The sequence below is a fragment of the Oratosquilla oratoria genome, chromosome 6 (assembly GCF_046742065.1).
Source record: "Oratosquilla oratoria isolate Oo_2021 chromosome 6, ASM4674206v1, whole genome shotgun sequence".
Taxonomy (NCBI): Eukaryota; Metazoa; Arthropoda; class Malacostraca; order Stomatopoda; family Squillidae; genus Oratosquilla; species Oratosquilla oratoria.
Window position 1 is genome coordinate 60,635,729 of NC_134782.1, and position 14,721 is coordinate 60,650,449.

The following is a 14,721-nucleotide window of genomic DNA, read 5'->3' on the forward strand; positions in this document are numbered from 1 at the left end:
AAAAACAACTGAAACCTTAAAAATAAGCATGGTTTGGGAAGGAGGTTGTCTTGTAAGGTAAATATAGTTCAAAACCTACATTTCAACTTGAAAATTTGGGGACTGTCTTAAATACCCAGTTGCCTTACACGCTGACGTATGTGGTACATATACAGTACTCGTCAAAAGTATGCGGCACCTGCTCCTTGTGGTGGCATATTTATGATGAAAATAGGAGGGCATTTTGTGAGGTGAAATTATGTAGCTAGAATGTATCTGGCAACCCCCTGCTGTCATGCTGGGCCAACAGATTGGAACATGAGGGAGAACTCTGCCAGTTGCTCCCACGCTGTTGTGGGAAGAGCATTTACAGGTAACTCCTCCCTTTGAGACCTGGTCTTTATTCACACCGGTTTTCTTCGTTTCCCTCAGGTCCATGTCATTACCACGGCCCATACAAAGGAATTTGCTAAAGATATAATTGGACTCAAGAAGGCAGGCCATGGAACTAAAGAAATCAGTGAAATGTTGAAGGTGAGGAGGGGTGGAGATACCATCCTAACAAGACTTCTCCATGGGTTTTGAACATCATAAAGCATACTTCAGTCATATCCACTAACAAAAGTAAAATCTCTGAAGGAGAAGTCTTCTTAGGACCCCCTGTACCAGGTTACTGGGATGGTATCTCCAGCCCTCCTCTCTCCTGAAATTGCACCACATATCTCTTGAATTTGGACTTGGCCACTTTCAACATTTCACCGATTTCTTTAGTTCCATGGGCTGCCTTCTTGAGTCCAATGAATTGGGCAATTATTTCTTTAGTTAATTCCTCTGTTGGGGGCTATGGTAACAATACAGACCCTACGTAAATAAAGAAAACCAGTGTGGAAAAAGCAAGGTCCTGAAGAGAGGGGTTAACTGTAAATGTTCTTCCCACAATAGTGTGGGAATGACTGGCTGGGTTCTCCCTTACATTCCACTCTGCTGGCCCAATGTGACAGCAGGGGGTTGCTAGATACATTCTATCTACATAATTTCACCTCAGGAAATGCCTTCATCTTTTTGTCATAAACATGCTGCTGCAAGGGGTAAGCGTTGCATACTTTAGATGAGTACTGTATTGCTTTCATGTAAACGGAAATATCTGCTACACTAAATGAAGTTTAATCTCTAAAACAGCACAATATGGGGATAAGTTATTGGCCTGTATAAACTGTATTAGCAATGCAGACATCTGTTGACAGAGTTGCATTATGAGTACAAAGAAGCAAAAAGGCAATCAAATGCAGAAAACCATGCAGGCCCTTACATGTGCAGCCTTGTTACCAATACAACTTCAGCTGAGCTCGCTATCAAAAGCTGTGGAGAAGCAGCAAATATCAGCTAATTCCATATCTGAATACTGAACATGTGAGGGTTGACTTAAACACTTGGAAATCGGTTATAAACAAAATTCCTACAGCCTGACGCAAGGAAACAACAACACATCATGACAGATATTCCAAACCTACATTCAGGCAGTGAGCTTCTCATGTTCAAAAATCAAAATACATATGGCCCTATGATTTTTTGACAGCTCTTGATACTTCAAGAAACAACATGCCAGAAACAAAGATGGAGTATAGCACCATCTAGTTCTAAACCATGCCTATTCAATCCAATCCATAACTATTTAACCAAATACACTCAACTACGTAAGGAAAAGAAAACTTACCTGTTCATAATGTGTCTCCATACAGAAGAAAACCAAATATGCCGTCAAACAACCCAAGCACCCTTCACAGTACCGTCCACAAGACATGGTCTCTGCTTCTGCATACATTGCATTGATTGTGGAGATGGTGCTTTCGAAATTAGTCTTTTCAATCTGGAAAAGGAGATCTAGAATAATAATTCTGAAGGGACTTCTTCTTGTCTATTTTTGCATAAGGGGATAAAGAAGGAGGGTTGCCTTGTGAAAGAAGCAGCAGACTCTGCTGTGGATGTGTTGTGTCTTGCTACACTGTTTCTGACCCAGGCAGTGGGCAGGGGACAGGGTTGACCCCCTCAATCAATAAAAAGCTAAGATGAATGGGAAATGGGTGATGAATAAAATTAGGCTGGGTGGGTGTAGGTGGATGCCTTGGCCAGGTACCTCTTTTATATGGAGGAAGAAGCATATTGGTACATAGATACATTTCTATGGGCAGGCTTTGGTTTCTGTGTGCAGATGTAGAGGGGTGGTTTTACGGCATCCACTTATTATTTCTAAAGCAATTTTGTATTGTTTAAGATATTTTTGTTTTTCTTGATTATTTGGAACAGTGCTGTGGAGGCATATACGCAGATGTAGAGGGGTGGTTTTACAGCATCCACTTATTATTTCTAAAGCAATTTTGTATTGTTTTAAGATATTTTTGTTTTTCTTGATTATTTGGAACAGTGCTATGGAGGCATAGGCAAGTGTGTTTCTTAGCATTTCTTTGTAAACTGCGATTAATGTTTCCTTCTCCTAACCAAAATGAGTGTTTGCTACAGATCTTAGTATAGGTTCCTTAGCTTTCACTGTCAGATTCTTGAAATGTGACCTGAAGGACATATGCATATCAAAAGTAAAGTTTAGAATTTAAGACTTTTGTCCAGTAGTAGAAGTTGGCAACTTAATCTGATTGTTAGGTATTCCTTCCATTCATGGTTTCTGGGTGAAGCTGCCATTCTCTTTTGTCTCAGCTACAGTACCTGATCATGAATACATATCTAAGTACAGTAAACCCTTGATATATTGAACTAATTGGAGGAAATGTTTTATATTAAAACTGAAAGTATGTATCGATTGTACATGCATATTTAAATTTTTTGTGCACCTGCCATCCTTACCAAATCTTGCACTGTATATACCAACCTTGTTTGTTATATCAGATGAATGGTCAGTAAGTCTCACTAGGGTTGATATAGCCAAAATTTGGTGTAATGAGGTTTGGTATAGCAAGGATATACTGTATTCTTGGCAATTATTGTGTAGTTGCTGTGCTACAATTGTTAGGTCATGTGCACTGACGAGGGTCTTGAGGGGATGAAACAGATGAGGGTAACAAGCAAAGGAAGATTTCAGATAAGAATAAAGGTGGCTTAGTAGAATGACAGAAAAAGAGCACATGGACATAAACATGCTAGAAATATACTTGAACTCACCTTCCCATCTAATTCAGGTGGAAATTTTGTCTGAAACTTGACTGAAGTGCCTTCAGAGTAATCACGTTGGATAAAAACTTTTAGACAGCCCTGAGTACCACTTTGCCGGCCTGCTAGGTCTTCCAAAGGAGTTCCGTGGTTCTGTAAAAAAGGCGTATGTAGAAACTCAAAATTAATAAAACACCAGAGCCTGACGGTTGGCATCCAAGAATCTTAAAGGAAATTAAAAATGAGATTGGCGTTCCATTAGAAATTATTTTCAAGAAATCCATCATATCCGGAGATGTCCCAAGAGAATGGAAGCTAGCTAACATTACTCCCATATTCAAAAAAGGAGACAAAAAGAAACCAAATAACTACAGGCCTATAAGTTTAACTTCAATTGTAGGAAAAATGATGGAAGCTATCATCAGAGATGCTATCGAACATCATTTAGAAAGTAACTGTTTGATAAATGATAGCCAGCATGGTTTCAGATGGAAATGTTCTTGCCTGACTTACTCAAATTCTACAACACAGTTATCTCGAATTATGACAAAAGAAACAATATAGATTTAATATATCTAGACTTTGCAAAAACTTTTGATACAGTCCCCCATGAAAGACTACTTACTAAATTAGCTTCACATGGAATAAGTGGTAGCCTATAAGTTGGACTAGTAATTGGTTGAACAATCAAAAACAGAGTTGTTTTAAATGGAAAAATTTCTGGATGGAAAAATGTTACAAGTAGAGTTCCTCAGGGTTTCGTTCTTGGGCCACTTCTATTCATAGTATATATAAATGATATAGACCAAGGACTAAAATCTACTATTTCTAAATTTGCTGATACAAAACTGTGCGGAATGTCAAATGATCACTAAAATCAACTAGATATTCAAGAAGATTTAGATAAATTACAGCAATGGTCTGAAAAGTGGTTAATGAAATTTAACACAAGTAAATGCAAGGTAATGCACACAGGTAAAAATAACAGTAGATACGATTACAAGTTATTTGGAAATTTGTTAACAAAAGTGGATAGTGAAAAGGATCTCAGCATCATTATCAGTAACAATCTCAAATCATCTAAGCAGTGTATTTCAGCCTCTGAGAAAGCAAATAAGATTCTGGGACTGATTGCGCAATCTTTTGACTTAAAAATTCCATCACTCATTAACAAGCTATATAAATTGTTAGTTCGTCCTCATTTGGAATATGTTGTTTCTGTATGGTCACCCAATCTCATTGAAAACATTGACAGATTGGAAAAAGTACAACAGCGAGCCACAAAACTGATTCCATATATCAAAAATAAATCATACGAAAATCGACTAAAGCATATGAATCTGTTTTTCCTAATAAAGCATAGACTCGAGGTGACTTGATATAGGTCTTTAAGATTCTAAAGGGAATTCATATCAAAAGTGACAAAATTTTCACACTGAATGAGAATCAGACAAGAAACAATGGTCTCAAACTGTCCAGAAATATATTTAATTTGGAAGTGGGTAGAAACAACTTCACCAATCGTGTAATTAATGAATGGAATAAACTTCCTGCAGAGGCAGTGCAATGTAGTTCAGTTCAAAGCTTTAAGAATAATCTAGATAAACACCTAAGCAAGATGCTGTAATGATTTTCATTTATGTTATATTATTCATTTATTTGTTTTGTTATCATTTGTCTGTTCGTTTATTATTATTTGCTCGATTCTCATGTATTATTAGTTGTATCTCAATTCATTATTACGAGTATTTACTATTTACTTGTTTGTTTATTATTTAACTATACCTATGCATTTATTCATGAATTTCATTATTTACATTATTATAGTTTTTATTTATTAACTTATTATGATTTTTTTGCATCCGACCTAGATACGGACCAAAAGGTCTCCTCTCAGCATGCTCTGCCTTTGTAATCCCTTTGTAAAAAGAAAAAGTTAGATTAACATCTATGCAATGCACTATAGTGCCTTCTATACCTAAAACTATGAGCTCTTGCAAGAGAAAAGCATGGTAACAGATGTAATGATGAGCACAACTATTCCTACCATCCCCATGTCTTATGGTCTACACTCTAGATCAATCTATTAGTTGTGGTTTGGCTTGTGACCCTGTTTATGGGTGGGGGGGGGGGGGCAGATTCTGTAGATTGGAGAAAAAAAAAAAAAAAAAAATGAGAAAAAATATATACATATATGTATATATACATATACAGACGCTCCTCAACTTACATTTTAGTTACGTTCTGAACGGCCGAACGTAAGTTGAAAATGAACGTTAGTTGTTACTGTACCATACATCCGTAAATTCTATTACCGTATCTTATAAAACACCCCTAAATCATTAATTATACACATACCATTGTAAAATGATAACATTAATTTCAAATAAATTAAATTCAAGCAACATAAATTGAGATGGTGGAGGAGGAGGGGGAGGAGGAGGAGGCAAGGCACGTTCAGTCTGTCGTTTGTGCCATGTAAACAATGGACGCAGCGTCATGCGTAAGTATCGTTTGAACTACGGAGAGCGCGCTAAACTAAAAAATTCACTCAATTTTTTTTTTTTTTTACAATTTTTTACAGTCAGTTCAAACGTAAAATCGAAAAAACGTAAAACGAATGAACGTAAGTAGAGGAGTGTCTGTAATATACATATACACATATAAGCATATAGATATATTATATATCTTCTTCATACAACCTTAATCCCACTGTATTGCAGGGTCAGCTGCTTCAGTTATCCATCTCCATTTGTTCCTATCCATTGCATCCTCCTCTTGCACTCCTAGTTTCCTCATGTCACACCTTGTTGCATTTCTCCATCGCATTTTGTCTCCCAAAAACTTCTTTTTCCCTTAACTTTGGCCATCATCGCCTTCTTCACGGGTTTGTCATCCTCTCTCTTTTTAACGTGTCCAAAATATCTGTCTTGCTTCTCTTCCCTTCTCTTTTATATTACATATTCCACACATTTTTCTTATATCTTCACTTTGTCTCCTTTCCAACAGAGATAAGCCACCTATTCATCTCACCACCCTCATCTCTGTTCTCTCCAAAATGTCTTCCTCTCTCTCCCTCAAGGACCACATTTCTGCACCACACAACAGTACTGGTCTTAATGCACTTTTTTATTCTTTCATTCTCAGCTTCAACAGTATTTTCTTTTCTATATAAATTTTCTTATATATATATATATATATATATATACTGTATATATATACACACATACATATTACAAAAGGGATGGGTCCTAATTATTCATATACAATTTACAAATACCATAATTCACATAATTTTCCCCACCTGAAATAATATTAGTTGCTATGGATACATTCCATAGTCCTTGAACTCATCTAACTGTAACCATTAAGTGGCAACTACAAAAATATTTATCAAACACAAATTAGTATAGGGTGACCCCACAATTATGCAATAATTGGTTTCCCACTTGCTTAACCACTTTGATACAATGATGCCTATGTAGGCATGTAGGCGTCATGAGGTGGGAGTGGGTACGTGAGGATGCCGGCACTGGCGTCTTGATTATATATTTTTTTTGTAGATGTACACGAGTTACCCCTGCATTCTGTGAACTGGTCCGATCATGTTTTCTGTGTTTATTAATACTCAGAGTAAAAAAGAACTAGTAATACACCAGTAACTTTACATTGTATAATGTGAGTAGTGTGATGCATTGTACATATGGCAGTCAATGCTGTGCGTGAGAATTTGACTTGTACTGAAGTGGTTAGAATTACTGTACTTGAATGCAAAAATTTACAAAATTAGTCATTGTGTTAACACAGTTCATACTTTCTCTATACTATTACTACTAATCATTATCCATCAAAATTTATACCCACATATCAAACGGCTCCTTCTCCCTAATAAGGGAAGTAGCCAGTCAGGGAATGCATCAACCCTTCACCCATGTGTTTTTCCTTTTTAGTTCCTTCTGGATGAAAAGTCATCCCTACTCCCCACCCACTGCTTGGATAAGAAGCAATGTAGAAAGACACAGCACCTCCACAGGAGGGTTCAACAGCCAAATCTGGTTAACCCCCACAGCTTCATCACATGGCATCCCTCCCTCCTCATCCACTCACAAAGAATTACCGAGGACAAGATATCCCTTCAGGCCATGTCAATTCATCATCCATTCTCCACTCACACCTATTTCTTGCCCTCTCCCTTCCCTGGTCAACAGACATTCCCCTTTTATCCAAGGCCCCATTCACCCCATCCATCTATCTCATTCTCAGTCATCCCCTAAAGTTCACTCCAACCACCTCTGCCTTCCACACTGCTTTTGCTAGTCTTTCTTCACTCTTATTTATATGCCTAAACTATCCCAGTATTCACTGATCAAACGTATCTGCCAGGTCCCTTTCCACCCCTGATCATCACCTCCATGTTTCTCACTTTATCCAATCAGTTTGATGTTGATTATAGGTAAAATGTTAGAATCATTAATAGCAATTAGTATCCAGAAAAATTTAGCAAGGCATAATCTGATTCACGATTCAGACCATGGGTTCACCAATGGTAAGCCATGTAAAACTAATTTCCTTGTTCTTCTTTTTTTTTACACTTATATCTACAAGGTAGCAGTTAACAGTAATAGCTACAATGTTATATACCTTGACTTTAGTAAAGCACTTGACAAGGTGCCCCACCAGAGACTACTAAATAAAATCAAGGCTCATAGCATAAGATGGAAAACATTTGAATAGATTTGAGCATAGATTAGTGACAGAAAAGAGTGGGTCACCATAAATGGTGTAAAATCCAAATGGGGTAGTTTTACTTGTGGAGTGCCCCAGGGCTTGGTTTTGGGTCCCTTAATGTTTGTTATATATATAAATGACTTGGACAATGAGATTAATAGTGATTTTAGTAGGTTTGCAGATGACACTAAAACAGAATGCCATATTAGGTTAGGAGATATGGGGATACTGCTTCTGGATTGAAATAAATTGTTTGTGTTGTTGGAGAAATAGCAAACGGACTTCAATATCTCAAAGTACAGTGTATTAAACATAGGATTACACAACCCAGTTAATTTGTATAGCTTAGATAACACCATATTAAAGAAAACAGAATGTGAAAAGGACTTGGGAGTGTTAGTGAGTCTGGACCTTAAATCTAGGAATCAGTCCATTAGTGCCAAGTATAGGGCTAACAAGGTATTAGGATCTATTGCTATGTTGTACTAAAATGAAAGGCATACAGCCCTCAATTCCATACATCCCTCACATTATAGATAGTGGACCATCAATATAATGAACCCCATAATAGCAAATTTTAAATACAACTGTCTCATAGACTTTCAAAAACTTCTGGAATATAATGGACAATATCCATTAAATCAAAGGAAGCTGGCATACCTCTGAACATCTGACTACTGCAGGTATAGGTATTTCTTGTTTTGTGCGAGATATAGGTTCCTACAAGCATTGCACAAACTAAAATTGAAAGAAAAGAAAAGAAAAGAAGAAGAAAAAAAAAATCATAAGAAACAATGAATAATAGGGGGAATGGGGTTTTGGCCCCAAAAAACTTCAATTTTTTAACAAAAACACATTTATTTGACTAATAAAGTGAACATGCTCTAAAAATGTATCGGGGTGTTGTTCACCACGAGTTCCTCCCTGAAGGCTCCACAGTGAACCAGACTTACTACATAATTGAAGTTCTGAAACATCTGAGGGACGCCATCCATTGCAAAAGGCCAGAAATGTGGAGGAGTGGCGACTGGTTTTTCCATCACGACAATGCTCCAACCCATTCAGCCCTCAGAACTTGTGAGTTTTTGGCCAAACACTCGATCACAGTTCTTCCCCACTCCCCTTACCTACCTCAACCTGACCTTACTCCTTGCAATTTTTTCTTGTTCCCTAAACTCAAAAGACCCTTGAAAGGAAGAAGATTTGAGATGATTCCCGAGATTAAGGCAAATGTGATAAAGGAGCTGAAGGACATTACAAAAGAAGCGTACAGGACTGTTTCAACAAGTGGAAACACTGTTGGGATAAGTGCGTGCATTGGGGAGGAGAGTACTTTGAAGGGGACCCAGATCTGTAACTTCTAAATAAAGTAAATTTTGCTTTATGACGTCAGTCCATGTATTTTTTTAACAGACCTCATATATAACACTAAGGTGTAAATAAAGTATAGATAAAGCACCCATTAACACTTAACACAATGCTCCCTCGTTTCTCACAGTCACTCGCTGTGACTAAACATTGAACTGGGAGCGGGAGCAGCTGCCTGTCAGCAGGCAGCGAAACTATGCATCTGGCGCACTATTTGAAATGCGGTTGGGGCAAATCGCATCTTAGCAAACAGATCGCACAATTTTAATTATCTATAATATTTTTAATGTCACATCTTGGCGAATTCTCACATACACACACAAAACGAGAAATACCTGTACTACAGTATAATGTATATTGTTTAGTAATATTATCATACTTGTTATACCTATTATATACTGAGTACAGTACTATACATTTTTTGTAAATTATCACTCCCATATCTAAACTAATTGGGGCACAGGGGTCCTTGAGTTACATCAAAGTTCTGTTCCTATGCATAACTTAAACTGATTTTTCAGCATAGGTACCTTCCATGGTACTTTCCTTTTACTTGATGAATTGCCAATAAAAGTCTGCCTTATGCTTGGAGCCATAATGAGGGGCAAAATGTTTCCAAAAAAGCAACACGAATGAGAGTGAATACGTAGTAATCCAAAAGGGTATTTTCCTCGGTCTATCAGTCCATGAAGACATATTAATTTGCTGCACTCACAATCTAGTTCTTTGTATTATTATTATTATAAAAAAAAAGCAATGCGCTACCCAAACATATAAAACTACCTATCACAATGTGTAGCAAGGTCATGCCTTCAAGAATTCGTTTTCTATGACATTCGTGTACCGTAATTAATTTCTGTATTAATAATTGTCACCCCGCTGGGACATGCCTTATGGAAATATATCTTTGTTAACAGTTTTATGTTCCTCATATCAATATGTAAATATCTATAAATGTTAGTAGTAATATTCTGTATGGTTAGAATTGTAATATGTAAGCCAAACCATTTGCGGTGCTCCTAAATGTACATTATACCCTTCTTGCATAAAGAAATCTATTTCACTGCCAAGACAGCAGACTAATTCGCCCATACCACGCATTTCAATTCCGATAAACAAGACCCAAGAGAATTGGAGTTTTCTTAATTCCATCCATTCTCTCACTGATGACTACCTTCACCAACTATAGTAACATACCACTACAAATGATGACCCCGGAGTGACCACATACTACATTTGCACAAGAATACATTAACATAACAGTAATTAAACAAGCTCTTCAAGAGAGACCACCAACTCTATACTCCATCAACATCTCCCACACCAAGAGAAAAACCCCTCTCATGAGAAGTGGGCTTCATTCTGGCACACTTATGTTCGGGATCCCATTAAGCATTAAAATAGTATTGACCCAGAATAGGCCTGGCCAAAGAATCAAACTGTCTTAGATTTAATCGCTACACCTCATCCTAAAATATGCCATACTTACAGTCCCTTGACAACAACACAATATTTCTTCTCTGAAAGCCATGGATGCAACAGATATCTGGAACAACAAATTGACTGACTAATTGACAAATGCAATCCATTTAGCCATGCTTCTCTTGAAACACACTGCTCACTTGTGAATTGAGGATAAATAATTTGAGATGTATGACCTTTCACTTTTAAATCCAAACTGGTTATTTCTTAAAAAATTTCGGCCCCAATACCCAAAAGTTCAACTCCAAGTCAACCTGACAACCCTTCTCCAATAGTAACCTACTGTTCCTGATAGCTGACCTTTGATTTACTGTAAAAAAAGAAAAACAGGAGGGCTATGAACAAACAGATGAATTCTAGGGACATTTTAATTTTCAGTAAGTAAATGAATAAAATACAATTCTTACACAAAACTATTAATTCAATATTTTCCAGGATGACTTTTTGGATACCCCCACGAACTTGGTTCAAAACACCCCAAGGGGTATTGAGGCACTACTTTTAAAATAACTGCTCTAGATATTTTGTCTATTTGTATTTTACAATTCTCATACAGTTTAGCTGTCATGCTGGCCAAGATTGTGATTCTACAATTCTGAGGTTCCTCCTTATTAATAAACGTCACTCTTGCCCACTTCTGATCCCCTTCTCCAAAGAAAACACAATTTAGCTGTCAATTCTGTCTGTCTATTGTTCATTGCATTCCTTCAGTATCCAGTTAGAGATCTTGACAAGCACTGGGGTTTTTCTTATATCAAGGGTCTCAAGTAGCTTATATATTACCTTCACTTTAATTTTTACATTCTTTAGCACAAAACTCTGTGTCTCTCTCTCTCTCCTCCTCCATAATCACTTTGATAAATATTTCCTTCACTATTATTTTTTTCTTCTTATCATCCCCCCCTGAGTGTTTTGAGGTAATTTGTTGTGGAAACAAGTTATAACCATAACAGGGCACTAATCTAAAAGTGTAGTTCAAAGTGGTCCTTTCCAAAAAATCATGGGACCTTCTAAACTAAAACCTTGTTGAATTGGGGCTAGTTTAATAGCTGTTGGTGTAAGCTACAAGTTAACTTGCACAGCAAGTCAGTGTTGACAATGGTAGAGTTTGCAAGCAAGTTTACTAACTTTCCATTGATATTGGGCGAGTAGAAGGGTAGTTTACAAGTCACAAGCAGTTACTAGACTAGCCCTGTATTAATGAGGCTTAATGCCCAATGGCTATGGCAACCTTTACCCCAGTAGTAGGGAGAGCTATGAAATTAAAAAGTGAATCAATTAAGAAAAAAATATGAATAAAACCGAATCTAATAAAGTATAACAAATAACCTAAAAAGAAAATTAAAAATACACAACAAAAGTAAGACCTTCGAAATGAGGTAGTGGCTGAGAAGCTGAAGCATGCTTAAAAAAAAAAAAAAAAAAAAAAAAAAAAAAAAAAAAATTGCCCACTGAATGGTTCTCCGTGTGACATCATGGAAATTTATATTATTTGTAAAAAAAAAACAGAAATACTGACTCTCCCACCCAAATAAAATAAACAAATAAATAAAGAAAGAAATGTATAAATAAAGACATACCATATAATGCCATAAACCCATTGGGTATGGTAAAATTGCCCACGAAAATACTGCAATATAGGAAATCAATTTCTTTACTGAATATCAATTAAAAAATTTTGCACACTACTTCAGTTAATGTTCTTACATTTAATAAATCTTTCCTATCTTTATTTTTGCGATTCCTTTCCTAGGCCCAATTGTATTAGTTGTAGCATATAAAATAGGTTTGAGAAGGTTCACTAGCTCATTATTCCCATTTCTCCGAGGGACTGATATAGGTGAGCGCAACAATAACAAAACTACACTAGGCAGTTGACTACAAATTTTGCTATTGCAAAAAAAAAAATAATAATAAATAAATAAAAGTAAAACTACTACTATTTATTTCCACCTCTCTTTCTAAGAAGAAACCAAATTCCTCCCAATTTTTTTTTCAGCTCAAACATGAAAATGGAATGGTGTAACTACAGTCCAAAATGATGTGAATGATGCTTCAAGTCTATTACTTTCAAAATTTAATACTGCTGCACCATTCATTTCCGATGATGTATTGAAAATAATGACCTTACATAAGTTAATCTCTTAAAATCAAGGAAAAAATAAGGTCACATATAGGAAACCTTATAAATACCTATATTGGTTTCTTGTGAGTGTTCTCCATTGGCAGCTTGTGGTGAGGGGAAATGGAGGTGGCTGCATATTTGATACAATGTCATCACATAATATTCCCCATTTTTGAGTTCTTTAAAATATATAACAGCTGTAGCACATTCCTATGACAAATTCACATCCAACATAAACCATACAGCAAATGTCTGGGGGAACACTACCCTTCCTGATACCTGAAATTGCATTCTGCTATGTGAAAAAAGACAAAACACTACAAATCTGAAAAACAACCATTTGTACGTCAAAAGGCCACCCAACCCGTCTCCGTCAAAGTTTTTCCCATGAACCTGTGCTTGCATACCCCCACGACGTACGTTGCAATTTTCACGGTTAATATTCTACAGGTTTTTAATACAATTATACGTTCCACCTTTCTGCGGCTAATGTGTGTGTGTGTATAACATATTTAGCAAAGGATATATACGGCACTTCTACATCTTTAACTTCTAAAATATAGTGATAGCAAAAGTATAGATCTAATCGAGGTCAGTTTTATGTAGTACGGCAACTAGTCGATACAGCACGATGACCACGGTGTAAACAATACTTATAGAAGTATCAGACGTATTAACAAATTATTACATTTCACGGTAATTCATTCATAATCAGTATAATAAGTTCCGGAAATGACTTTGTTTACCTGGCTCGACGCCATCTTGAACTGGTCTACAGGGATACAGAATGCAACAGGCAGACAGACCGCGCCTTCAGGGAGCAAAATGCAAAGCAAGAGTCAACGATTCCTATCCATAGCTAATATCATATTAATTGAACTAGGACTGGTATCTAAAAAATGAAATTAAATTTATCTAAAAGTCTAAGTGATCACAGAATAAGTATATTTTGTACTTGGATAGTAATCTTCATGCGTTCAGATGGGCACTCCTACACACTCCCACACAAATTTCACGTGTGAGCGAGTGGTTTTCTACTGGAGTAAACAAGGTCAGTAATCAAGGGTTGTAAAATACATTGGGCACACACCGATCAAAATTGTCGTTGAGTTTAATTTAGGTCAGTATAGATGAAATGGCTCGCGTCCATTGAAAATTAATTTTAAATAGCAAGCGAAGTAATACAGGAAGCAAAAGACAAAATTTAATAAAAACGAGAAAAAAACGGTTTTTTTTTTTGGGGGGGGAGGAGTTCTCAGTCGGAGTGTGAGGAAAATGCTAGAAATCCCCCCCACAAGAGGGCCATAGTGCACAACAGACAATACAAGAAGACAAAAGTGGCCTCTGCTAACGTATAGTTGGTCAAGTGGGAGATAGATAATTGTATGATGGTAGAATCCAAGGAATGTGTATCTACAGCTGGCCATTAATAGATACTCCATATGGGGAAGAGACACTTCAGTTACAATATTCTAGACTTCCGTAAGAACATCTCAATAATGTGTCTAACATTCGTGTTTTAGGTTTAACTTCTCATAGTTCGTTATACAGCTTCTCATTATATAACGCAAAAGTAACTTGATATTTGGATATTTGAAGATCGTAACCGAAGTCGTTTTTACTCCAACGAAGTAGCAAAAGCAAGTGGCATGCTAGCGAGAAATAAGTGTGCCGTCACCTTGAGCGAATCTGAGTGAGGGATCCAACGATTAATTTAGAAACTGGAAATAAAGTGCCGAAGAGAAGAGAAAACGGAGAAGCTGGGGTTAGATTAATTGACAAGAAATGATGTCAAACACAATTCCCCTCATTAAGAAAAGAAATCAAGGCAGCAATATACAGTATCGTTAATCTCTCTTATTTTATCCTATTTTTGTAGA

The 14,721-nt window shown here is 36.6% G+C and overlaps 1 protein-coding gene across 2 annotated transcripts in view; it reads right to left on the reverse strand.

The window, feature by feature from the left end:
- The window catches only part of LOC143026513 (golgin subfamily A member 7), a 31,763-nt gene extending 17,908 nt beyond the window's left edge, over positions 1-13,855 (reverse strand). The window contains exons 1-3 of one of the 2 annotated variants that reach the window (XM_076187043.1): positions 13,797-13,855; positions 3,151-3,291; positions 1,694-1,846 (exon numbers count right to left, since the gene is read on the reverse strand). In XM_076187043.1, the coding sequence (XP_076043158.1) occupies positions 1,694-1,846; positions 3,151-3,291; positions 13,797-13,814 (312 nt within the window). In that variant the 5' untranslated portion in view covers positions 13,815-13,855. Of the gene's footprint in view, positions 1-1,693; positions 1,847-3,150; positions 3,292-13,587; positions 13,676-13,796 lie in introns of those variants that run through there. The other variant, XM_076187044.1, reaches the window with a different exon arrangement.
- Between the last annotated feature and the right edge of the window lie 866 nt (positions 13,856-14,721).